General features: G+C 40.4%; 1 protein-coding gene across 5 annotated transcripts in view; it reads left to right on the forward strand.

The window, feature by feature from the left end:
• The window catches only part of acsl4a (acyl-CoA synthetase long chain family member 4a), a 63,922-nt gene that overhangs the window by 16,944 nt on the left and 21,542 nt on the right, over positions 1–25,436 (forward strand). For 2 of the 5 annotated variants that reach the window (XM_052020995.1, XM_052020997.1), the window contains exons 2-6: positions 16,791–16,857; positions 18,489–18,728; positions 19,853–20,030; positions 22,469–22,578; positions 24,803–24,941. In XM_052020995.1, coding sequence (XP_051876955.1) covers positions 18,501–18,728; positions 19,853–20,030; positions 22,469–22,578; positions 24,803–24,941 — 655 coding nt within the window. In that variant the 5' untranslated portion in view covers positions 16,791–16,857; positions 18,489–18,500. Of the gene's footprint in view, positions 1–8,367; positions 8,459–16,790; positions 16,858–18,144; positions 18,729–19,852; positions 20,031–22,468; positions 22,579–24,802; positions 24,942–25,436 lie in introns of those variants that run through there. The other 3 variants (XM_052020993.1, XM_052020996.1, XM_052020994.1) reach the window with 3 other exon arrangements.

Below are 25,436 nucleotides of genomic sequence, written 5' to 3' on the forward strand. Positions count from 1 at the left end.
AAAATTTATTGGAGTTCATGAAGGATTCACTTACTGTAAACTATGTAGTCTTCCTTTTCACCTATTTCTAAACTTGGCCACAAGTACAGTGTTTAAAGCTAAATGTCCCTACGTATCCAAGAAGTCAAGATAATTACAGAGCAGCAACAAGTTCCTGTTCTTATTTTCTTCATTCTTAAGTCAGGTTTACAGCCAAGGCTTATATTTGAATTAATAAATGAAGTGTGATATTGCCCAAAGCAAAATACATGTTCACAAATTGTTCAGTTTTGTTCTTAAATTCTACTTTTTATCTAATTTTTTTTCTCTAACTCTACTTAAATTTGAAAACTGCCACAAGCAAGTAGATATGTATGATGAAAGCTTTGTAGATTGCGGCCTCTCAACAGATCTGGCATAATTTAAAATTATTTTTCCTTAGTGTCCCATCATAGTAAATTTGGATCACATACTTTGTACTTTATCTATTCAACATTGTACAATGGGGTCAGATGAGCTTTTGTTGTTTTAATCACTTCTAATCTAGTTGTATTTGAAGAAGAAATCTAAACATGCTGTGGCTTGGGGGGTAGCGCTCTCAACCTGAGTTGGGAGATTGTAGGTTCAAGACCAACTCCAGAGAGTTGGGCATGAAAATCTAGACCAGTACTGCAATTGAAGTGCTGTGGGGATACAAAAGGATTGAAGGTACAGTCTTTGCCATCTTTCAGATGAAATGTTAAGCCAGGACCTAGTCTTCCTTCTCTAGTTGGTATAAAAAGTTATGATGAAGAGCTAGGGAGTTATTCTAGGTTAACTGGTTATTATTTATCCTTCAACCAACATTATTAAAACAAGTTATCTCATTGTGTTTGGGGGACCTGTTGTGCCCAAAATTGTTATCACATTTTGTTTTACAGTAAACATTTACATTTACACTTGAAATATAAATACTGGAAAATAGTCTGGCAATGTTTATGGAGGGAGAAAAGGAGTTAATGCTTCAGGTTGAAGACCCTTCCTCAGAAATGGGGAAGAGAAAAAGAGTTGGTTTTAATTTGACTTTGACGAAGGGTCTTCAACTTGAAACATTAGCTCTGTTTCCTCTTCCACAGATGCTGTCTGAGCTGCTGGGTGTTTCTAGCATTTACTGTATTGTTTGTCAGACTTCCAGCAAGTGTAGTTTTTGATTTATATTTACACCTGATTAGCTGTAAAACTCTTTTGAGGCTTCCTATATCGATACAGGTCTTAAATATTTTAAAATGGGTTGGAATTAGTAATTTGTCTGAATATCCAAATTTTGGCCTACGTTTTATATTTTCTTATATTCACTGTGATTTCAGTGATGTTATACATGTGATCATGAGGGGTATCAAAAAAGGACATTTGGGCCCAATCCAAAGGGAATAATCGGCTGAGTGTATTTGAAGAGTGTGCATAGTTGGTAGTCGATCCTAATGACATCTCAAGTTCATCTCTTGTAACTGGGCATTCCAAGTCATCTCACTGAATAATCTTGTTTTCTCAACATGTTACCAGATTGTGTTGTAAAGTTAATAAAGAAAACATTGTTTATTACTGGCAAATAATTGAAGAAAAAAATTAAATCCATGTAGAGGGATGGTGAAGGAGGTCTCTGAAGGGATAGTTTTCCCTTTTTATAAGGGACCACTGAAACACCTATCCTTTTATCTAACTTGAATTAAGTATCTTTGCACAGAGAGGTGGTGTGGAAAGTAAGATGAATTGACAACAAATGCTGGAAGGTTTGAATCCACTCAAAGGTTTGTGCAGTATTTTTCTCCTTTTCTCTGCATATTTAGTACACACACAGCATTTTACAACTGTAAGAACTACCCAATTTTGCAGCTAATTGTATTCGTAGACACCAGGTTAGTCACCCGCTGTAAATCTCTTGAAAGCTCCATGCACCAGTTGTAGGGTTCAGGTCCAAGCATGTTGTCTGCTTCATTTACATTGCTGCATTATCAGATACTGCAATGGAATTCCTGTTGATCTCTACAGGCCCAAATGAATTCTTGGTGCTATGGTCAGTTCTGGATATACCTGGCTAACTCTAAGTGTTCAAGATCGTTTGAAAACTTTATGGAAGAATGAAATGGTTCATTTTCCTTGCCCATAGAATTGAATATGCAGGTGTCGATATTCACTCCTAATTGGTTTATTATTATCACATGTACTGAGATGAGGTGAAAAGTTTTCATTTGCATGACATCCAGACAGATCATTCTGTACATATGTAAATCACGGTAGTATGAAAGGATATAGTGTTAGAGTGCAGTGCAAGTAGACAAATAAGGTGCAAGGGCCATGATGAGGTAGACAGAGAGAGCAAGAGTTCACCTTTATTGTACAGGAGGTCTGTTCAAGACTCTTAAAACAGCAGGATAGAAGCTGTCCCTGAGCCCGGTGGTATGTGTTCTCAAGCTCTTGTATCTTCGGCCTAAATGAAAGGGGCAGAAGAGAGGATGACCAGGGTGGGAGGGGTCCTTGATTAATTTGGCTGCTTTCTCAAGGCAGCGGGAAGTGTAGACAGTTGATGGAGGGGGAGGCTGGTTTCTGTGATGGACTGGGCTGTGTTCACAACTCTCCAATTTCTTGCAGTCTTGCAGCTGTGATGCATGAAGATAGGATGCCTTCTATTGTGCATCTGTTTTTTTAAAAAAAAACTTGTAAAAAAAAGTAATTGAGGGTCAACAGGGACATGTCAAATTTCTCTAGCCTTCTGAGGAAGTAGAGGTGCTGGTGTGCTTTCATGGCTATAGCATCTACGTGATTGGACCAGGACATATTATTGATGATAGTCACATCTAGAAACTTGAAACTCTCAACCATCTTCACCTTGCCATCAATGATGCACATGGGGGGGGGGGGGGGGGGGGGTACTCCACACCACTTCCTGAAGTCAATGACCAGCTCTTTTGTTTTTACTGACATTGAGGGAGAGGTTGTTATCTTGACACCATGATGTTAGGTTCTCTATGTCCTTTCTATCATCTGTGTCATCGATGTTTGAGATCCAGTCCACAACGGTGGTGTCATCTGCAAACTGGTGAATGGAGTTAATACCGAATCTGGCCCCACAGTGAGTGTATAGGGAGTAAAGTAGGGGACTGAGGACACAGCTTTGTGGCGTACTGGTGTTGAGGATCAGAATCAGGTTATTATCACTGACATGTTGTGAAATTTGTTTTGCAGCAGCAGTACAGTGCAAGACATAAAGACATAAAAATTACTAAGTTACAAAAATAAATAGTGCAAAGGAGAAATAACGAGTTAGTGTTAATGGAACGTTCAAAAATCTGGTGGCGGAGGGGAAGAAAGTGTTCCTGAATCGTTGAGTGTGGGTCTTCAGGCTCCTATACCACCTCCCTGATGGCAGTAAAGTGAAGAGGGCATGTTTGGGTGGTGAGGATAATCATGACTGAGGTATTGCTGCCTGTCCTTGCTGATTACGGGCTATTGGTCAGGAAGTCAAGGATCTAGTTGCAGAGGGGGTGCAGAATCCTAGGTCTGGGAGATGAGCTTGTTCTTGAGTTTTTTTTTGGAGGGGGTAAAAATTCAAGCTCTTGAAAGTAAAAAAAATACCAAAAATAATGTAAGTTTTAAAAAAAAAAATGGGATTAATGTAGGATTAGTGTAAGTGGCTGGTTCCTGGTCAGTGTGGACTTGGTGGGCCAGAGGGTCTTTTTCTGTGCTGTGTCTTTTATTCTGGGGGAGAACCCAATGTCATGTCTTGTCGTAGTTGTCATCATTATTTGGAGCAAACAATGAACCCTTATCAGTTTAACGGTGTCAACCCAAGGAATGTTACTTTAGCTTGAGGCTGCAATCTTCAGCAGGGTTTTGCCAAAGAGCCACATCCATGTTGCAGCAACGTGTACTGGGGCGCAAGTTTATCTTTAAAACAAATCCAGGTTCCAATGGAGAGCAATGCGGGATCCATTCTCTGCAGCATGAAAGGAGGTGAGGTAATCAATTTTATTGGTGACCTTTTACTTGGTTAATCTTTGTATTCTGCAAATCAACACATTTTGGAGTTGAGTGGAGTATGACTAAACCCAGGGGCAAGGCTTGCAAGGGCACATCTGAAAAAGATAGCTGCAAGCAAATTTTGTATTGGCAATGTTATTCAATCCCTTCTTGCATTCCTTTACAATGCTTGAGGATTGTAAATTAAGTGAACTAGTTCTTTAATTATAATTTGAAGGAAAAGAGTGGTTGGTAAATTGTATTTAAATTGGACAGATTTACCAATAGGAATAAGGGTTCTTATTTTGAGTCTGTGTTTGTATCAAAGCAGTGCAGAGCTTCCTACTGAATTCTCAAAACAAAGGATTCTCAGAGCTGAAGGCACTGATCAGGTGAACATTCACTCTTGTGCCCAATGTTGGTGCACTTGGTTCTGCACAGCTCAAATGTACAGCAATTTTATTTTTCATCGTGTTGACTTTGCATGGTACAATGATTTCATCCCATTGAAATGCTTGGTGTAGCAATTTCTTGTCAACATTGTTAACTTAAGATCCTCATCTTTGCCCTTGTAATCTATGGAACTGACTCTTCTAATTTTATTTTGCCTGACAGGTTTTGCATCCAACATTGCCATAAACTGATCCAAAACTCTGCTTTGAGTTATCCTGCATCAGGCACTGCTCATGTGATTTCCTGCCCTTGATTAAGTTATGGTGTTGCTCTCCCTATTTGCCACTGTCTGTCCCTTAAAACTACTCCTCCAACCTAAACTTCCCACTCCCAAGACTTTGGCCTTTTGTATTTTTCCTATTCCTTTCTCCCAACCATTGCTGGCTTCGTCTTCAGCTGCTGAGGTGGATGCTCCAACAACGTGGCCACTGTTATACAGACAAATCCAGCTGCCATGGTCATTGAAGTAAGATGCATGGCTTATTGAGTTTTGCTGTTGAGGGGAGAATGTTCCCAGAATTCCAAGAAAATTCCTACTTGCCTTTTGAATGGGAGGGGCAGGGAATTGCTTTGGAAATGTTTCTTTCCCTACCCACCTCCCTTCCCATCAAAGTTCTTCTTCAGGCCATATAAAGTGAAAGTTGGGCTTGGTCTTCTGCTTTCATTTCTGGATCCGTAATGAACTGTCTCTTCACTAATGAAAATTCATGACCAGAGAATCCCTCATGACTTTCATTTTTAAATAACTATTTCCAATTCCTTCATTGCCATAGAATCAATGCATAAAGTAAATGTGGCAGATTCACCTAGTAGTGAATATCCATTTTTGGAATCTGTGCACTGCTGGCAAAGCCAGCATTCATTGCCAATTCCTACTTGCCCTTGAAGGTGGCACTGAGCTGCCTTTTGGAACGGTTACAGTCCTTGTGGTGAATATACTCCTGCAGTGCTGTTGGGCAGGAGTTTCTGGGATTTAGGACTGGTGAAATATTTCCAAGTGTGCAACTTCAAGGGATCCCTGTGGGTGGTGGTGTCCTCATGCATTCACTGCCCTAGTCATCCTTGGGGTAGAGATAATGGGTTTGGGAGGTGGTGCCTGGCTGAGTAATTGCGGTGAATTTTGAGTATGGTACACAATGCCCTGATGGAGGGAATGAATGTATAGGATGAATTGAGGTACCAGTCAAGCAGGCTGCTCTGTCCTGGATGGTGTCGAGCTTCTTGAGAATTATTTGTTGGCCATCTAAATCTTTTAGTTTCCTTCCACATTCCTTTGCCCCCCTTTTTAAAAATATTTCCACAAGTTACACCATTTTTTTTTATTGCCTGCACATTACACAGGAGCTTTATTAAACATAATATGTTGATATTGACAGCAGCCACCATCCCACATCCTACTCCTTCACTCCAAATAAATTCCTGTTGTTAATCCCCAGCTTTTGTGTTTTTGCTAGATATAACCTCTGCCATGTGTCATATTTTTAAGGTTTAGCCTGCAATTAGTATTGCAATCCTGTCTTTAGTGTGTGTGTGTGTGTGTTCAAGTTCAGTTGTCAGTGAAGTCCAAAATTTCTCCTTTTTTCCTCTTCCTCTGTGAATGATCTACTGGCAGTTAACCTGCAGGGCTTCAGTTATCACTTCTGACTGTGAACAGTGAGCACAGCTGATGTAAACAAATCTAACTAGAACTTCATGTTGCTTCTTCCTCTTGCTCTGCTTTTACTCGCTGATTGTCAAGCTTCAGCCTGAATGGTTGGTTCTGTACAAGATGTTGAGTGTTAAATCTCAAAGGCTATGTGTTACTCTTGACTGCTTTTACACCATTCATTGGAAAGCCTTGTGTGGCACACTTGCTCCCACATACATCCCACTTTTAAGTTTTCTTCTGCATTGGCCTGCTCACCTTGGTGCTGCTCAGGGGCTTCATTGCTTTATAGTCTTGTCTATGGTACAGCAGCAAACTCCATCTCAGTCCATGAAGCTTGAGCTCCCCTATTAAGAAGTGATATTTCATTACACTGGACAAAAAAAATCAACATATCAAGTCTTGAATCAAATTAATGTTGTTTACCATGAGCAATGCATCATAAAACTTCAAAGTAATTGTGGAGATCTGTGTCAGCATGTTTGTTTCCACTGTGGTTAATGTTAGGATGGTCTTTTGTGATCCATTGCTATTGCCAATTTGCTGAATTTTCTTCCTGTTTGATTCAATATGGTTGTTTCTCTGCAAGCTGCTCTTTCTGTTTGGAATGACTATTTCCAGTTCCTTCATTGCTGCAGAATCAATCCCTGAAGTAAATGTGGCTTGTTCACCAAATATTCATTTTCAGGATCTCTGCACAGCCAGCATTCATTTTTATTCCATTCTTTTCTGCTTTCTTGCATCTTTCCCCCTCCACCTGTGAATACCTGAGTAAAATATGGGGGCCAGTCTTAAGGGAGGGATTTTGGCAACAGGTCATGCTGATGGATTAACATCCCACTGCCATGAGCTAGTGTCGGTTATAAATCTTTCATCCACTCAACCATCTCATTGACAACTTGCTCCTCCCACTCCACGAAGCTTTTACCTTAGATATTCTTTATTGCATCTCAGCACTTCCACCTGACTTGTCCCAACATGCTTGGCCTGGAGTGAAGTTTGCAGTTAAAGGCTTGACAGTGCCACTTCTTCCAGCCGATACAAAGAAGGACTCTGCTCTCTCACAGCAGGCTACTCCAGCTGCCTGTTCAGAATGAAGGCCAAAATAGGAACTGAGGGGGTGGGTTCTGGTGTGTTTTAACTGCTCTCTGCTGGGTGTCGTTCCTGCTTTTGGCTGTGTGCTGTAAAACTTGTGATAGATATTTGCAAGTTTAATGTTTAAAAGGCATTTGTACAGGTACTTGGGTAGGGGGATATTGGCCTTCTGTGGGCAAATGGGAAAAGCATACATGAGCATCATGGTAGGTATGGACAAGAGGCCAAAGGGGCTCATATCTGTGCTGTAGTTTCTTTTGATTCACTTGTTACGAGGAAGGAGAGCCTGACCACTTTTCACAAGCCTGACAGGACCCCACTGTGTGTTGGGCTTGGGTTGTACTGGGCCTTGCTCAGCACATTATCCAGATCCAGATGATTTGCTTAGTATCATCACGTCCCCTCCGTATTTAATCAGCATCAAAGGATGAGCAATATAGTTCTTTTTCAATTTTTTTCTGCAGACCTCTTGGGAGTGGGAGGAGGAAGAGGAGTTTAGAAGTGTTCAGGCTCAGATGGAGCTTGGATTGTCCACAATAGAGTCTGGTTTTAATTTTATACCCAAGTAGAGCTTGGCCGAGTATTGCCATTCCTTCATCACCCCAGGGCCTCAAAACTGGAACTCCCTACCTGACGCCACTGTGGCTGTACTTTCACCACATGAACTAAACTCACTCAAGGAGGCAGTTCACATTCACCTTCTGGAGGGAACTGAGATGTGCCATAGACCTGGCCTTTGCTGTGACCACTCGTTCTGTGTACGAGTTGCTTAAAAAGTATGACGCTCGAGTATCAGCCTAGAATATGTGCACATATCCCTGGAGTCTTGATTTCAGAAGCTGTTGACTTTGAGGAGGCATGTTACCTACAGCCAAGGCTGATGTGGGAAAAGACAGTTCTTTGCCAGCTTGTTGTCATGTTGACTGTTTTCTTTATGTAAAGCTTTTCTTTAGTAAAACTTGTCTGCTTGTAATCCATGTGACTTAATTGGTTTGTTGCCATTCATGAGGTCTGCGATAATGTTGATTTCAAATTTCCCTTTTCCTTTGAAACAAATTCTGCTGTGACAAAATGTCCCAGTTAGATTTCTGAATCACTTCCTGCCCAAGTGTGCTCCCCTTTCACCTAGTGCTGAGGATAGTGAGCTAGTGCTGAGGGTGTAGCAAGCATGCTGCTTATAAAAAGAGCAGCTCTGTCTCCACATGCTGCATTCCAGACCCTTGCAGCTGGCTGAAAACATTGGCTGGAAATCTGAGGAGTTGCTTAGTGTACGATACATCCATCCTGCTGGTAAGGGTAATGGTTTAACTTTTGATTTATTTTTCTTAAGGAGGCATTTACTCTAACATTTTAACTGTGAATTACTCCAGGACAAAGTAGGGTGCTGTTGAATAAACTTGAGCTACTTTTCTTCCTTTTGAAAAGAAGTGATTTTATTTTTTGGTCAAAGTAATGCAGTTGAACTTTATGCTAGATTTATGATCTTAAGTTTACATAAGCTGGTAAATGGAAATCAAAAAAAACAATAGATTTTGATGTTCTAAAATGCTTCAGTTCAGCAAGTCAGGCAATGTCTGTGGAAAGAGAAACGGTTAATGTTTCAGGTGGAAGATGTTTAACCAGAGGGTAGGTAAATGTTGATTGGAAATCACTACCAATCTAAAAATGTCATTGTCCGCGATCTTTCAGCGTTCTTCCTTTCACTGTGTCCGTGTGGATTCTGTTGGACATGAGCTCCTCAAAATGTGTTCCTTTAATCATATTCAGCTGTGGTGAAATATGAGAAGTTCCACAAGGGAGATGGCAAGAGTTGAGTTGGGCATGGAAGATTGGATGTCAGCAGCTTGTTTCCTGGCTTGGTCTTGATGCTGTGTGTCTGATGAACATAGCATCTTCCAACAGAGTTCTGGATACACTGGTCAGGGAAGGCACTGACAGTAAGTTATTACAAAATGGATGTGCTGAACTTGTCCTATATGCTCATCTGCCAGTTTGTCAATGACACAAGGGCAGTTTTGTAAGATGTGTGGATGGCAGCATTAAGTTGCACATTACTGTTAATTGAGAGAGTAAGCAGAATGTCAAATGGATTTCAACGTAAGCAAATACACCGACCCACTTAAAACCTAAAAAGGACAGAACAGAGTGTGTGCTTAAAAGCTTACATGAGGTCTAAACCGATTTGATGATCTTTGTGTATCATAAAAATGTTGTCCTTCGTACTTGGGACTGCAGTGCAAGAGGATAAAGCTGCAGCCCAGCTTCTACCAAGACCTGGTTAGTGGACCTGAAGCACCATTAGTAGTTCTGGGCACTATTGTCCTGGGAGGAAGAATGCTGTAAATTTATCAGTGATATCTGGGCAGCCAGTGTTAAAGTTCATGGAGCGATTAAACACATTGCATGGAACTTAGAAGGTGGTAGTGTGAATAAGACAGTTTTCAAGATGTTAAGGGGAGCTGATAGGGCAGAGAAGAAATATCTTTGCTAGTTAGAGACTCTGAGACATTATACAAAAGTTAAAACCAGGTCTTGGTGAAGAAACTATCCTGAGTATGTTCTAACCCCTGAGAATAAAGGCCAGTGCTCCTTTGTAAAATTTAACCATTTACTGGATCTAAATGTCTCTGCCTGAACTGAGTGGCTTCTTAGACCCATTCAGAAGGTCCATTTGGACTTGCGTACTATTCATTACGGTAACAGCAGCAGACTTGCTTGCCTGAAGGACTTTAATGAACCAGATGGGTTTTCACTGATAACCCATGTTTATTTAATTAAGTTTAAACTCCTTGCTTGCAATGATGGCAATTGTGTCTCTAGATTGTGTAAACTTCTGGATACTTGTCCTGTAATTTAACCACCTGTAATGGAGAAATCCAAGAGATTGGGAGACCTCTTTGTAGCTATCCACTCATTCAGTGAATCATGTGGACAGGTGATCCTGCATGAACTCCCATCTGTGACTTTGGCCTGCTGCCTTTGTTTACACATGTCAGTTTGCAATCTCCTGCTCCCATCCACCCAATGTTCACTCCTACGCTATGTACAGTCACGGCAAGCTGATTCCCTTGACCTCATCACTTATTTCCTTGTGTAGCTATCCAAATTGCAAGGACAAACGTGTCATGGTTAATGTTTATCTGATTGGCCTGATTCTCCCTGGCAATCAAAACTCTTTCTGCTGGTGCAATGGGATTGAATTGTCTTTTTTGTTTAAAGTGAGGCATTAATATTGTTTGAGGAGAGAGAGTACGTAATTAAATCCTTCTGTAGTTCATCTGGCATTCTTGCTTGAAACTCCAGACTGGATCCTGCCCCAGAGTAACCAAAGCCATCACACAGTTCAGAAGAACATACGTTTGATGGATTGAAAGTTGGATATTTGTTGGCCAGTGGAGCTTGAATTTTCTTTGAATAAACTGTGGGAATTTGATAATGTCACAAACAAATGGAGGGAAATACTTGGGGGGGAAAGTATTCTGATCTTTTGGCCAAAGCTAAGCTGATGGTGGGAATTTTAGCTGAGAGATATTAGTATGTGATTTGCTGTATGCAGTGCATGGAATTTAGTTATCTGACAGGAGGGAGAATAGTGCATGCAGAAGGTTGCATACTTGTGCTCAATATGCAGGGCCAGGCAATGAGTTTGCAGTTCTGAGAAATATCTTTTGTGTTTCAACCTTCATAAAACATTTGAGAATGCACTCTCCCTTCCACAAGTGGGTATCTGCTTGGCCCGTGAAGGCAGGTGATATTCCGTCCACACAAGCGACTGGGGAATGATGTCTTCAACACGGGAGTTCAGCCACCTCTCCTTAACGTTTACCAGCATTAACATTGTCTAGGCCTCCAACATCAGCGTCCTGGGTTAGGTTGTGGTGGGCGGGGAGTGTGGTGAAGAGCAGACAGCATCTGTTAGTCAAGTAGTGGGTTGTTCACCAATGAACAAAACCATTTGGAGCAGCCACATATCATCAGTCACTTAAACAGGCCAGATTCTGGGTATTCTTTACCAAAAGTGACTCATTGTCTGCCTTCCCAAAACATTTGCACTATCTGCAAGGCCTGAGTCAAGAGTGCAGTGGTACAGTTGCCACATGCTTGTATGAGTGCAGCTTGAGCAACTAACATCTGGAGGTGCAAGCTGCAATTTTTAAATTTGTGTATGTCGCAAGGCTTGGTGGTATTGTGAATGCTAAAGAGCATAATGAAGGTAGCACAGTGGTGAAGCACTGTCGGACTATCTTTCTCACATAGGCTGCAGTATCTCAAGACAGTGGTTCATTGGCACCTCCTCAACAACAACTGAAGAAGGGATTCTGATTTATTCTGGCTAACGTTCCTCCTTCATACAACGGCAGATGAAGCACTCATTTTTGTTTGCTTTTTGAGTTTTGTTGATATCAGTGACGTGGATTTATAAACTCGTTGCATGTTTGTTGATAAGGAAGGTAGGAGGAAGCAGCCGTGAAGGAACAGAATGAGATCAACAAAATGAGCGAGTCAAACAAGAATGGAAATGGACAATGTGCGGGCTTGAAAAATAAAGTTGAAGTTGAGGAGTAACTGGGGAATCTTGGTAGATTTGATATTCAGTAATGTAATCAAGATATGAATAAAACATTGATTCCAAAGCAAAATACTACAGATGCTGGATATCTGAAATGATAAAAAGTACTGGAAATGCCCAGTGAGGTCAGGCAACAACTGTGGAGATAGAAACAATTGGCGTCTAAGGTCAATGACCTTTTTATTAGAAGTGAATTGTAATATAGACTATATTTTCTCATCATATTCATGTGCCTGCTAACGGGACATTGTGAATGCCTTTGTGTAAATGGGTAGCTTGAGCATCAGGTGAATGAAGATGCGGCTCCAGCCAATTTCATTGAGGCAAGTGAAGTCATTTTCAATTCTAAATGGAAGTTGGCTTTACTGATTTTGTTCTTCAAAAATAGTGCTACTTTTGAGAAAACCAAACCAAATGTGATCCTATCAACTTAACTGGAAGTAAGTAGGAGGACTGCGTATTATTTGAGAGCTTCCCCTCTCTCCAGTGTTCATAGAGTTCTGTACAACCTTATTGGAAGTAACTTCCATGATGAACTTGTTTTAAATTTCTTCTCAGTATTTATGCTGTCACTAACCTGTGTCTTTATATCCATAAATATATCCCAATAGCTAATTTGGAAGCGATGATGGAACTTGCCATCTTTCAGATATGAACAAGCGAATGTGTCATGCATCTAATGCGATCTTTGTGATTAAATGGCAACCAGAATCAGATTTGTTATCACTGACATATGACGTGAAATTTGTTGTTTTGTGGCAGCAGTATAGTGCAAGACAAAATTATCATAAATTACAAATATAAATAGTCCAAAAAAAGGAACAACAAAGTAGTGTTCATGGACTCTTCATAAATCTGATGGTGGAGGGGAAGATGCTATTTGAATTGTTGAGTGTGGCTGTTCAGGAGTTCAGGCTCCTGTACTACTTCCCCAATGGTAGTAATGAGAAGGCATGTCCTGGATGGTGAGGGTCCTTACTGATGGATGCTGCTGCCTTGGGGCACTGCCTCTTGAAGATGTCCTCTGTGGTGGGGAGGGTTGTGCCTGTGATGGGGCTAGCTGAGACTACAACCCTCCACAGCCTCTTGTGATCCTGTGCATTAAAGGCTCCATACCAGGTGGTGATGCAACCAGTCAGGATGCTCTCCACCGTACATCTGTAGAAATTTGCCAGAGTCTTTGGTGACATACCAAATCTTCTCAAACTTCTAACAAAGTAGAGCCGCTGGCGTGCCTTCTTTGTGATTGCATCAATGTGTTGGGCCCAGGATAGGTTCTCCAAGATGTTGACGCTCAGGAACTTGAAGTTGCTCACCCTTTCCACTGCTGACCCCTCTGAGGACTGGTGTTCTCCCGACTTCCCCTTCCTAAAGTCCACAATCAGTTTCTTGGACTTGCTGACATTCAGTGCGAGGTTGTTGTTGCGACACCGCTCAATCAGCCGATCTACCTCACTCCTATACACCACCTCGTCGCCATCTGAGATTCTACCCACAACGGTGGTGTCATTGGTGAATTTATAGATGGCATTTGAGCTGTGCTTAGCCAGTCATGAGAGGAGTGAGCTAAGTACACATCATTGGGAGGTGCCTGTGTTGTTGCTGATCTGTACTGACTGTGGTCTCCCGAATGTCAGGCCTGTGGCATGCTAGCCTCCTGATGTACAGGTGAGCACAGATTTAAGTTTTCAGGAGACCCTGCCTGCTATAGCAACTATATTTTGGTGTAAACATGTTGATTTAACTTTTACACCAACACCACAACAGGAGTTTGTAGTTGGGGGAGAAATAGGATGAAGGATTGTGACCGCAGATCTGTTTTCTGATGCTCAGTGGCATGCTCCTTAACCCAATGCTGTGGTTCTACTTTAGTACAACTGGCTCGACTCCAGTAACCTTCTGCAATAAATAAAGTTGAAATATTAGGCTGAGAAGGAGCCCTTGAAGTGCAGCTTTCTTGTTTTAACCCATTAATAACCTCAGTCCATTCATGCCAACAATAAATGTTCTGCCATGTGATGGAAATGTTAATCAATTCCTTTTTCAGTCACAGACACCATAATGAAGTCTTGTTCTTTTGTTTTCTGCACATCTGCTTTTCCAACTCTGTCGTCTAATGTTTTAAGTTAGCAGAAACTACTTAAGCATGAGAGCATGTTGTTCCTAGTTTATTAATTCAGCTACCTCGGCTGTTTCTCATCTTCCCCACCCATTGGCATTCATTTCATCTGAACCCATTTCCAAACAGGTTCCGAAGTATTTGAATTTGTACTGCATTAATAGCTCTTCTAGAATGCAAACATAAACTTTGCAAAAGCAGGAAGTTGGCTTTTGATATAGATAGATAAATCCACTTGTGTTCAAAAGTGCTGCTTGGACCCTGCCAAAATATAGGTGCTTTTTTTTGTTAAAGTTGATGACTTCAGTGGTCGTAACATGTGAGAGAGTTACAACATGTGAGAGAATCGCAGAAGCTTACTGAACCAGGATGACCATTTGGCCCATTGTGATTTATGCTGGGCAGAAACTGTGTTTGGACTGTTCCCATATACTAACTCTCAGCCCATGGTCTTGCAGGCTGTTGCTCTGCAAGTCCTCATCCAGGTGCTTAAGTAATGTTGAGGGGTTCTTCCTTATCTTCACACCCCCTCAGATTCTCTCTCCACCCCCCCCACCCAAAAAACCTTTTGGGCAGCAATTTCAGACCCTCACCATACTACTTGGATGAATGTTTTTACTCGTTCTCTGGCAAATCCTTCCCTCCTGTATGCTGTAATCTACACAAATGTTTAGTCTGGATTGGGCACACACCATAACAGCTATATACAGTATTTGTGCCAGTAATTTCTTGCATGGCACCTGATTCCCTGGGCTGTTGGAAGATGAGGGAATTTGACGAAGGGCAATTGAGAGCATTAAAACCCTCCTTCGCAGTACACCAAAAAAAGTTTAGGAATGGGGTGACGTGAAGGGTCTATATAGACTGGTTATGTTTCCATGCCATAATGGGACCAAGAGGGTGACTACATGATAATGAGATCTGCTTGCTAGGGCACATACTGTAAGTGTTCCTACTGCCTGTTAAAACAACCTTCATTGTGAATGTTTACATATACATAGCTGATAAAGCAGCAGAGAATGAGGATGAGCTATCAGAAAAATAGTGTAAAATTGCCCTCACCAACTCATATGTGTAAAACATACAGATCTTAATCATACTGTGCCTGAACTTGTACAGCTTCTTCAGAGTCGGAGCACTAGATGGCATGACATAACAAAACCCAATGTATACTTCAGCTTCTGTGTCTCTTCTGGTTGATTAGTGCAAACTGAGTGTGTGCTTTCAAGGTGGGTTACTATTTACGCAAGGATCTGATCCTTGATGTTGCTTGTGGTAATGTTAAGGTTATAGGCTGGGTGTGTCCTGTTTCTGTAGCAAGTAAGTGGCTACTCCTGGAAATTGGTAGGCATAAAATTTAAATAAATGTTTAAATATTCTATATTAAGATAGTCATGCATAGAGTGCTGAAAGGGAAGATGACATTTATATAACGCCTTTCAGAATTCACTGTGTTTCAAGGTATCTTTCACAACTAACAAAATGCCTTTTTTTCTGAGGTGCAATTATGGCTGTAATGTTGAGATTTTGCAGCAAATTTGTGCATAGAAGGCACCGCAAAGCTGGAGAAGTATGGTGCTGTGTTACGTTTGTAAGGGATGAGTTAAAATGCAGTGACATCTCCAATGCTCTTTAAATTGTGTCACAGGATACTTGATGTCTTCATAACAGGGGAAATGAGGCTCTGGTTTCTAATGAGGCCAGCCTTTGACAGTGGGGTACTGTGAATGAGCTGGACTGAAAATCGGCTTTGATCAGCTGCCATTAAAAACAGGAAGTGCTGGAAGTACTCGAGGTCAGACAGTTTGCATTTCAGGCTGATGAGCTATTGTCAGAATTGTGTAAATGGTTGAAGTAAAGCCAACTTTCTAATGCCGAGGAGGAGGTTGGAGGGACTGGAGCATGGGGGTGTATGGCAGGAGAGAAAGATTCTTGATGGGACAAGTAAAGAAGCAAGTTTTAAATGGGGGAAGCAGAGTTATTATTTAAAATTTACCAGAAGAGAAATGTGAAGTTTTAGAAATTTGAAATGCAAAAGCCAGAACTGCTCATTTGTAACTGTTGAATCCAGATTTGAGTCTGGACGTTGCATTGTGCCCAGTCAGAGATGAAGACTGTTCATCTGAGCTTGCATTGAGCTTTGTTGGAAAGCCAGTCAGGGGTCAGAGTGGGAGTGTCATGGGGAACAAAACAGATGGGCTTATGATAACTCTGGGTCACCCTTGCAGGCACCTGATTTGCATTTAGTACCCCCAGTTTAGAGGAGGTCACATTGTGTGCGGCAAATGTAGTGCACTGAATTGGAAGGAGTTGCGTCTTCACTGGAAAAGCGTTTGGGAAGTGAGGAGTTAAAGGGGGAGTGGATATTGGTGAAGATGGAATTGTTAACCAACGTGTTATAAAGGGGACTATCCCTTTTGGATTGCAGAAATGGAAGAGAGGAGATGTCTGGTGATGACATCATGCTACAGTCCTTGGAAATTACAGAAGGATAATCAATTGAACAGGGAGGCTGCTAGGGTAGAAGGTGAGAATCAGGGTAACCCTGTACTAATTCTGTGCAGGAAGAGAAGGAATGAGAGCAGAAGTGCATGAAATCCGACTGAGATGGGGGAAGTAGAATAATTGTATAAAATTACCAGAAGAAAAATGTGGAGTTTTAGAAGTTTTGAAATGCAAAAGCCAGTACTGCTCATTATCCTGAGATGGTTGAGGGTGCTGTTGACAATAATGAATAGAATTCATGGTGTTTTATTTGCTCGAGTCTCTGGAATAGGACTTCGACCCACAACCTTTAAACTCTGAAATGAACAATAGCACTGAGTCAGTTTTTAGTTCAGAAGAAAGTGTAATTAACAAAGTGTAGATAATTTGTAGAGTTTCTGGCCCTGTTAATGTGAACTTCTTGTTTGACTTCTGGTTTTTTTTGGCAGGTTTAAACCGATCCAAAAGAACAGGAACTCCAGAAGGACCTGAAGACTTGCCAAAGTAGGATTCCTTGTAAGTACTTGAACATCACGTAGAGATGTGTTTCCAGTGATCTGTTCACCAGCGTAACTCCTTCACAGGGAGACAGTCACCTGATGTAGACTACATGTTTAACTCCTTTGAAAGAATTAAATTGAAATGATGTAATTTTGTTAAATGGTGATAAGATTTTTTAAATGTAGAACAGCTAGAAGAGGAAGTGATTTGCTGTTGCATCAGCTCTGTCATAACCACTAATTTAACTGCCTGTGAGACTTCTGTGTTGCTATACTTGAGCACAAACTTGCACTCTATGCCCCAAGTCCAGAATTTAGACCACGTTTTCTTTTTTTTTTCATGTGCATTGTTAGGCACCTCAAGGATATTTTTGATGCAACTGCTGTGTAAATTAGATGTGGTTAATTGTGCTGTGGTCTGGGTTTTAGCTCAGGTGATTTTTCTCTCTCAAACTATATTAAAGTTTCTTACATGAACATTCTTCAAATTACACTGATTTTTAAGGAACACTGTTTCAATTGTTTCTGACTTGATTATCAGTAGGCATAAAGAGAAGTTACACTTCACTGGTATACTTGGATATTTATTTTGGCCCATTCCTTGTTCCCCTTTCCTTTGGGCTAATAACCTGAAAGATCCCAAAATTCCCAATGCTTGGGTTGTATACTTATCACTAGTTGTGCTACTGTAACAGGGTCATAGTGAAAATGTTACACTTCCTTTCTTAACAAAGGAAAGCTCTGGACATATGACGTTTGTTGTTCTGGATCGTAAATAATTTTCCCCTGCTCTATTTTGCCAAAGTGGTACAGAGAACGTGAAGAGAAAACTGCTAAACTGTTTTTAAAAGGAAAAGCCACAGTCCTGCAAGTCTGATTTGTGTATTTAAAATGACTTTTGTAAGCACTTCTGCAAGTTAACATGGGATAAGAGCTTCATGTTTTGAGCTGCATTCTGTGGCTTATGTGGTTTAATGTTTAGCTGGACTCCATCAGCAAGTTTCTGAACTGATGGATTCACTGTGGAGACATGCACAGGAATTTCAATCTGACTGCTTCTGAATGGGTATGTTAAAGAGACATGCATGCAAAAGCATGTACCCTCAATTTATCTATCAACAATAAGGGCCTTTGCCCCTGCTGACTCTTCCTGCACATGCCTCCCAATTCACTGCATCACACTACTTGAATCTTTTCACTGCTAAATTTGTTGGTGTTTAGGATAGTTAGTATGTTGACCATGGTACTAACTTGTCCAATTTATTTTCTTTCTCCTGCATTCCATTTATTGTGAACTGACCAGTGTCTGCTGTTGGCTTATAAAACGGCGGTGTAGCTTTCGCTTTAGTCTTTTCTCTTTCCTGATCACGTCACACTCCAGCATTGCTTTAGTCATACTGCAGCTGCTTCTGGAAACTGAGCCAAGGTTGCCAAGACCCAAAAGCATAGTCAGTTGAGAGTGAGAGGCATCAAGTGGATTCTAGAAAGCTTCTGGCCTCTGGGATTCCTGATACTTAGAGGAAAAACAAATCCATCATGAAACTTAAACAAGAGGTGCCCTACATTTTCTTGCTTCCTATCTACTTATTGATGTGGCTATACACAACCCTCACCTTTGTCCCATGGTATTTCCTCTCTGATGCAAAGAATAAAAAGGCCATGGCAAAACGAATCAAGGCAAAGGCCACATCCGATAAACCCGGCAGTCCTTACCGCTCCGTCGACCACTTTGACTCCCTTGCCAGAGTGGACTTCCCTGGACTGGATACACTGGACAAACTCTTTGAAGCAGCTGTGAAGAAATTTCAGAGAAATGATTGTTTGGGCACACGGGAGATGTTGAGTGAAGAAAATGAAGTCCAGACCAATGGCAAAGTATTTAAGAAGGTAAGAAACTCTTGGCAGTGCTAACTTGCAAATTGTGTAAGCAATATCCAGAGCAGAAAGGGAGGAGTTTTAAGTTTTTTGGCTGTGATGACATTGTCTCCCTGTACAACCAGACTGAAAAGCCTTGTGCAGAAGAGCTGGAGTTTCAGAGCAACAACTTGCATAACCTGGAGACAGGACTGCAGGTGCTGGAATTTGGAGCAATGCACAAAACGCTGGAGGAACTCGGCAGGTCAAGCAGCATCTATGGAGGGAAATGGACAGTCGATCTAGATTCAACCTGACACGTTACCTGTCCATTTCATTTCATAGATGCTGCCTGAGTTCCTCCAGCATTTTGTGTTGCTCCACTTGCATAACATGTCTAGGTCTGCAGAATGACAGTGAACAATGTTATTGGATCAGATGGGTGAAGGTCACAAATGATGGTCTCTGTTCAAACATGTTGATTTGTTCATGTTGACTTAATCCCTACTTTCCTACAAGGGTGAAAGTAGAGCCAATATCCTTTGCCACCCTCCGTAAGGAAGCAGACAGTGAATGTCCTTATGAATGTCTTTTCACTCCCCTTGAGGAGTTTGAGTGTTTTGATTTTCTACAGCTCTATGCTCACTCCAGCTCCTTCACAGATCAAAATGAAAGTTACCTTTTGGCACCAAGAAACATTAAAATTGTAACATTTGCAGATAGTTGCCAAGTATTTTGTATTCCTCCTTGCATCTTTATCCATATTTCACCTTTCCCTACTCCCACAAACTCTTCGACCATAGAAACTGGGATTTTGCCCACCTTCCCTCAAATGTCATGCAGTCTAATTCAGCAAAATAACTCCAAAGCAGTTGATCCTGCAGATGTTTACTCAGGTCAGGGAGAGGTTGTGTAATGCACAAGATGCCTTTTGTTATTCTACCTTTCATTGTATGAAGACTTCAATAGCTAAAACCCGTAATTTTCAAGAGCTTTGATATTTACTTGATCAAGTTTACTGTATGTTACTGCTAGGGTTACAGATTCTGGGATGAGATTGCTTTTGCTAAATACCCCTGTGATAAGACTTGGAAGGTGTGTCTCTCTCAGTATCTTATGCCTTGTTAATAATAGCTCATATTATGACTTTCTTGCAGCTGATTCTCGGGGAATATAAATGGCTAAACTATGAGGAAGTCAACCAACATGTAGACCTCTTTGGCAGTGGCCTCTCTGCATTGGGACTGAAGGCAAAGGATATGGTTGGAATCTTCTGTGAAACCAGGGCTGAGTGGATGATTGCAGCTCAAGCTTGCTTCAAGTATAATTTTCCACGTAAGTATTTGATGGATTCACTGCAAGGTGAAAGAGGGGCAGCTCGCTGGAATTTACTCTAGTAACTGAACTAATCGGGATAACTTACATGGATGTATAGAGAATTTTATTAATGTCCAAGCAGACTGTGCATTTAAAGAGACCATTTGTGGTAATATCAGGTATAGAAGTACAAGGTGGCAATTGGCTCAAAAGAACTACAGAATATATGCAAGCTGTTCAGTACATTTTAAACCAAAAAAAACAAATCTTAAGCGATTTCTGCATGTGGGGGACCATTACTTGGATGTGGGTGTGTACTTCCAAATTTCCATAGTTCTCTGCCTCACTAGGCTGACGTGGAAGGTCACAGACACAGATTGAAACTGGTTTACAAGAGAAATAAGTAATGAGATAATTACCCCAGGTTCCTTTTGCACATCTGTTCTACGTTCAGGGCTGAGATTGGAGGTGACTTCAAACCTACTTTGAAAGGGGAAAGAGGGTAGAACTTTTACATGAATCTTTAACTCCCTAAAAGGTAAACCATCAATTCACTCTCAAACCCATGGAGGAAGAAGAGATTACAGTGAAGTTTTTGAAAGGCTTTAGTAAGCTTGTTGTGACTTTTAAGGAATTTGCATGTCTTTGGAGCATTCCGGATGTCTTGAAACTATTTCCAGCTAATGAACAGTTTAACACACTATCACTTGTAACATAAAAAAAACTTCAGCCCCAATCCATGCACAGCATTATCCCCCAGCAGCAATATGATGACCGTAAAATAATCTCGTTTTTCCAGTGAATGTCAGTTAAATATTTGTTAAACCATCTTTTATAAAGAAACAAAGCACAGAGGGGAATTGCTGAGTAAATTGGGAAGTTCATGTCCCAGTTTGTCTGTCTTTCCATGACGTTAGATTGCAATGTGCTCCAATTCAGTGTTAACTTCCCACACTTGAACTAGGTAACCTGTTCCAGTTGTTTAAATTTGGGGGGGAAAAGAATGTTAACCAAATATGCACAAAGTCCATTACTATTCTTGCTAAAAGAAGAACAGATTTAATACAGAGACTTTTTCTATAAACAATTTTTCCCTCAATTCATACTGTTAATAATTTCTAACTGGATTAGAAGCCAAAGAATTGCTTTGACAACACCAACGATTGCCAAACAAGTCATTGAGTAAAGCTTGTATTTCCTGACGAGATGGAAAGAAACACATTGTTTATCTTTGTCTCACGTAGCTGAGTAATCGATTGGGGAGAATCAAACCTGGCACATTTGCCAAGTAGGTCACATGCGAATGGGATTTCTGGTAATGACTTGCATCTGTGCTCTGTTTTAAAGAGCACAACTTTTAATAATTCCACACAATGTGGATGTCATATTCCAGTCACAATAAATTAGGGGATTTTGAATATTTTTCAGTTTAAGTTGCAAGAAGTGTGATCTATTAACTGGTCTTCAGTGTCTATTATGAAGACTCTTCAATTCCTTCTGCTGATGGAATATACTTGTTTGCATTGGTCAACCATTGTCAGCATTATTCAAATTCTTAACTTTAAAAGGTCTTCTGCACGGTCATGTGGGTCTTTCTTGTTGTTAAAATTAACTTTCGACGCAAATGCTGTCAGACTGGACTGTACTAGAATTTGGCATGCTCTACCTAGTTTTACTTCATTTAAACTTGTACCCAAGTGACCAGTTGATGCAGGGTTTTGACCTAAAATGTCGACAATTTCTTCACCGCCACCTCCCCCCCCCAAATTTCTCCTGCCCCTCGCTGCTCAACCTGTTGAGTTCCTCCAACAGATTGTTTGTTGCTCCAGATTCCAGCATCTGCTGTCTCTTGACCAGCTGATCTACTTTGATTAGTGTTAACCAAAAATAGAACCTGCCTTCTGCTTTTAAGATAGTGTGATTATGTCTATATTGGAAGAGCCCCTTGGTTTAATATCTTAACTGAAAGCCAGGACCTCCAACATTGTAACCTTGTTCCTGCACTGACAATTTAGTATAGTAGAGTTAGAACCTTGGAATTTTGGAAGCACTTGACTGAAATGGTCTAAAATTAACACAACCAAAAACCTAAGATAAGAGCAGGAAATGCCAGCCATACTTAGCAGATCAGGCAGCACCTGAGGGAGAAACTGTTAACATTTAAGGTCAAACTTGCCTTCTACTCTGAATACAGCATGATTAAATTTTTGTGTATTGGAAAGGGAAGAGGCTCTTGGCCTACTGTCTCATTTTGAAGGGTGGCACTTCTGATGATGCCACATGTTCTCCTGTACTGTAATACCAATCAACCAAAGCCATGTTGAGTTTAACTTTTAAGACTACCATCAGGAGACTTTTTGCCTTTCTCGTATGTGAAATATTAATGTTGAAATTGATTCCTATTCTTGCTGTGAGTTTGCATATATTTCACTTGGTGTTCTTTTGCTTCAACCTAGTTGTGACAATTTATGCCACCCTTGGAGAAGATGCTGTAGCTTACGGACTAAATGAGTCTGAAGTAACTCATCTCATCACAAGTGCGGAGCTCCTTGACACAAAGCTGAAGGTGAGTTTTAAGACTTCTACACAGCCCATTGCCTCTTACACAGATGAGTTGCAAATAACTTGGAATTAGGAATTCATTATGCAATAATGAAGCAATGTTTTGAGTTTATCTATGATCTATCCTTGGGCATATTTTCCACAAGGGGCTTCTTTTGACTATGCCCTTTGTCTTTTATAAATGTTTACAGGTTTAGGGTGGAATTTTCCCATATAGTAAAGAATACGCTGAAGCATGTGCAAAAGAATGTTGTATCAGGAAAGCATCAATTAGAAACCTTGTAAAGTGAATTAAAAACCTGCATTTTGATCCTTCAGTGCGTAATTCTGTTTTGTTTTTCAACAATGCATTTATGTCATAATTTTTGAATTTAGCTAAAAATTAATTAGTTAAAGTAATTCCCATTTTCTGTTGAGTCAACAGTGGCATGAAATTCTGATCAGTATACAATCTAATACCAGTTCTCGTATTTCCTTTAAATATTGGAGGCTGTTCAGACTAGTTCTCTTCATAATTCCATACCTCCACTTAGTTCCCTGTAATTCATTCTCTCATACATGCCAGTTAATAGCCCATCTCCAATTCTCTCACCAGTCACCAGTGACCTACATTGGGAATAATTTAGAGTAGCCAATTAAACTATCAACCAGCGTATCTTTGGGATGTGGGAGGAAACCAGAGTGTCCAGTGGAAACCACAAGGAGAGCATGCAAACACCAAGCAAACTGGGCCAGTGGTTAGAATCAATCCTGGGTCACTTAAACTACAAGACAATTGCACTACCTGCAATGCCACTATAAATATTTCTGGCAAGTCTTTCCATCTTGAAATGAAGATCAGAATAAGGTCAAGAAAGATTTATTAAATAATTGATACAAAATTATTACTAAACAATTGTCACTAAATATTACTAAATTATCAAGTGTTAATATTACTAAATTGTTACAAATACTTAAGATTGTTACTAAAGGATTAATACATAATAGATGTTTTAATACAAAAGGTCAAGAAAGATTGAGCATTTTTTATATATATATGTGTGTGTGTATGTATATATATATATATATATATATATATAGAGAGAGAGAGAGAGAGCTTTTCTGTACTTTGCCTGAATTTCATCATGCACAATGTCATAGGAAAAGGCGTCAAAATGAGCAGAATCAAGAAATGAGACAATATTGTAATCTAAAAGTCATGTGAAAAGTGAATTGGTGCAGATAAGCTTGTGTGCAGGAAGAGGGGAATTAAAATAGGAAGATGGAGGTACATTGAAGTTAGTAAAGAAACATTTTGTAAGAGTTTTTACAACTAGAGCTTGAAGAGGAAGTTAAAACCTTGTAGCTGAAAGATTTGGAGTGAAGGAAGAGGCATTGGTTCTATCCCTGATTGAGGGAAAGAAAGATTGCAGAAAAATGTTTTTCAATATTCCTGGTCTACAAACTGAGCAACAAAGAGTGGAATGTGAATAATGAACTGTGTGGTTCAAGTTAAAACTGAAGGACAATCTGGATAACCATAGATCAAAATACAATGGGTGCTGGAGACCTGAAACAAAAACTGCAAACATGGAGGATAAGTGTAAGAATGGTGCTTAAGAGGAAACGTGCACTGGGAGTACACATAATGGAAGGAGGGTGCAAGTTGTAGAAAACAAGAGGAATCTAGATGCTCAAATAATTCTAAAAGAAGTTTAAGGTTTTATAAATAACGGCATAAAACACAGAAGTAATAGCATTGGATGGAATCTATAATTAGGAGTAGGGACAAAGATGCTGGAACAGAAGGAGAATATACAATTTACCAGAGGGTTTTAATATTATAAACACTTTTGACTGATGGATAGAACTTTGGGAAGGATGATGCAAGGCTATCTGTTTCAATTCCCTAAAGAGGGGAGAGGTTAAGGAGAGTTTGCTTGGACAGAGTGGTATTTGTGTAAATACACTGCAATAGACAAGGCATCTATCATGGGAGGAAAAAGTTGGATCAGTGTTTGAGGTGAAGCAAGCTGCAAGAATGAATGGAGAGAATGGGGCAATGAAATTAGTTTTGGATTGCTCGAGAAAAGGACTGGCACAGACCCAAATGGTCAGATGACTTTTGAGGCTATAAACCTCCATTATCTTGAATGGTATGAAATTGACCTTCATAACTGTAACTTTAAAAACTGTGTAATGTCTGACATATCATCAATCTTTTTATTTGTGTATTTGTCTTTTGACAGAATGTGCTACCAAAAATTCAGAATCTGAAACACATCATTTATGTGGACAAGAAGACCATCAATACTTCAGGATACCCAGAGGTCCTTCAGATTCACAGTATGGCTTCTGTGGAAGAACTGGGAGCCAAGCCAGAGATTTGTACGTGCAAAAGGGCTTTCTTACCACTATTGCTCTAAGGAATGTTTGGAAGTGACTGCTGCTGCTGCTCATCCACTATAGACGCTACTTCAGGAAATAAGCAAAGTCATAGTACAGAAATAAGCACTGAATCAACACTGACCATCAAGCACATGTTTATTTTATTTTTGTCATATTCCCATAAACTCTCCCCTGATTCTCCCACTCACCTACACATTAGGGGGAAATTTACAGCAGCCAATTAATTTACTACACATCTTTGGGATGTGGGAGGAAATCGAGTAATCAGGGAAAAGCCATCCTGTTACTAGAACATGCAGACTCCACAGTGATGGTACCAAAGGTCATAATTGTACCCTATTCAATGGAACACAATAACAGGAGAAAATAGGAGCAGGCCAGCTAGTCCCTCTGGCTTGCCCCACCATTCAATATGATCATGGCACATTCACCTCAGCCTGAACTCCGTGTCAGATCCCTACAGCCTTCAATCCC

This window comes from Pristis pectinata, chromosome 8 (assembly GCF_009764475.1).
Source record: "Pristis pectinata isolate sPriPec2 chromosome 8, sPriPec2.1.pri, whole genome shotgun sequence".
Classification (NCBI taxonomy): domain Eukaryota; kingdom Metazoa; phylum Chordata; class Chondrichthyes; order Rhinopristiformes; family Pristidae; genus Pristis; species Pristis pectinata.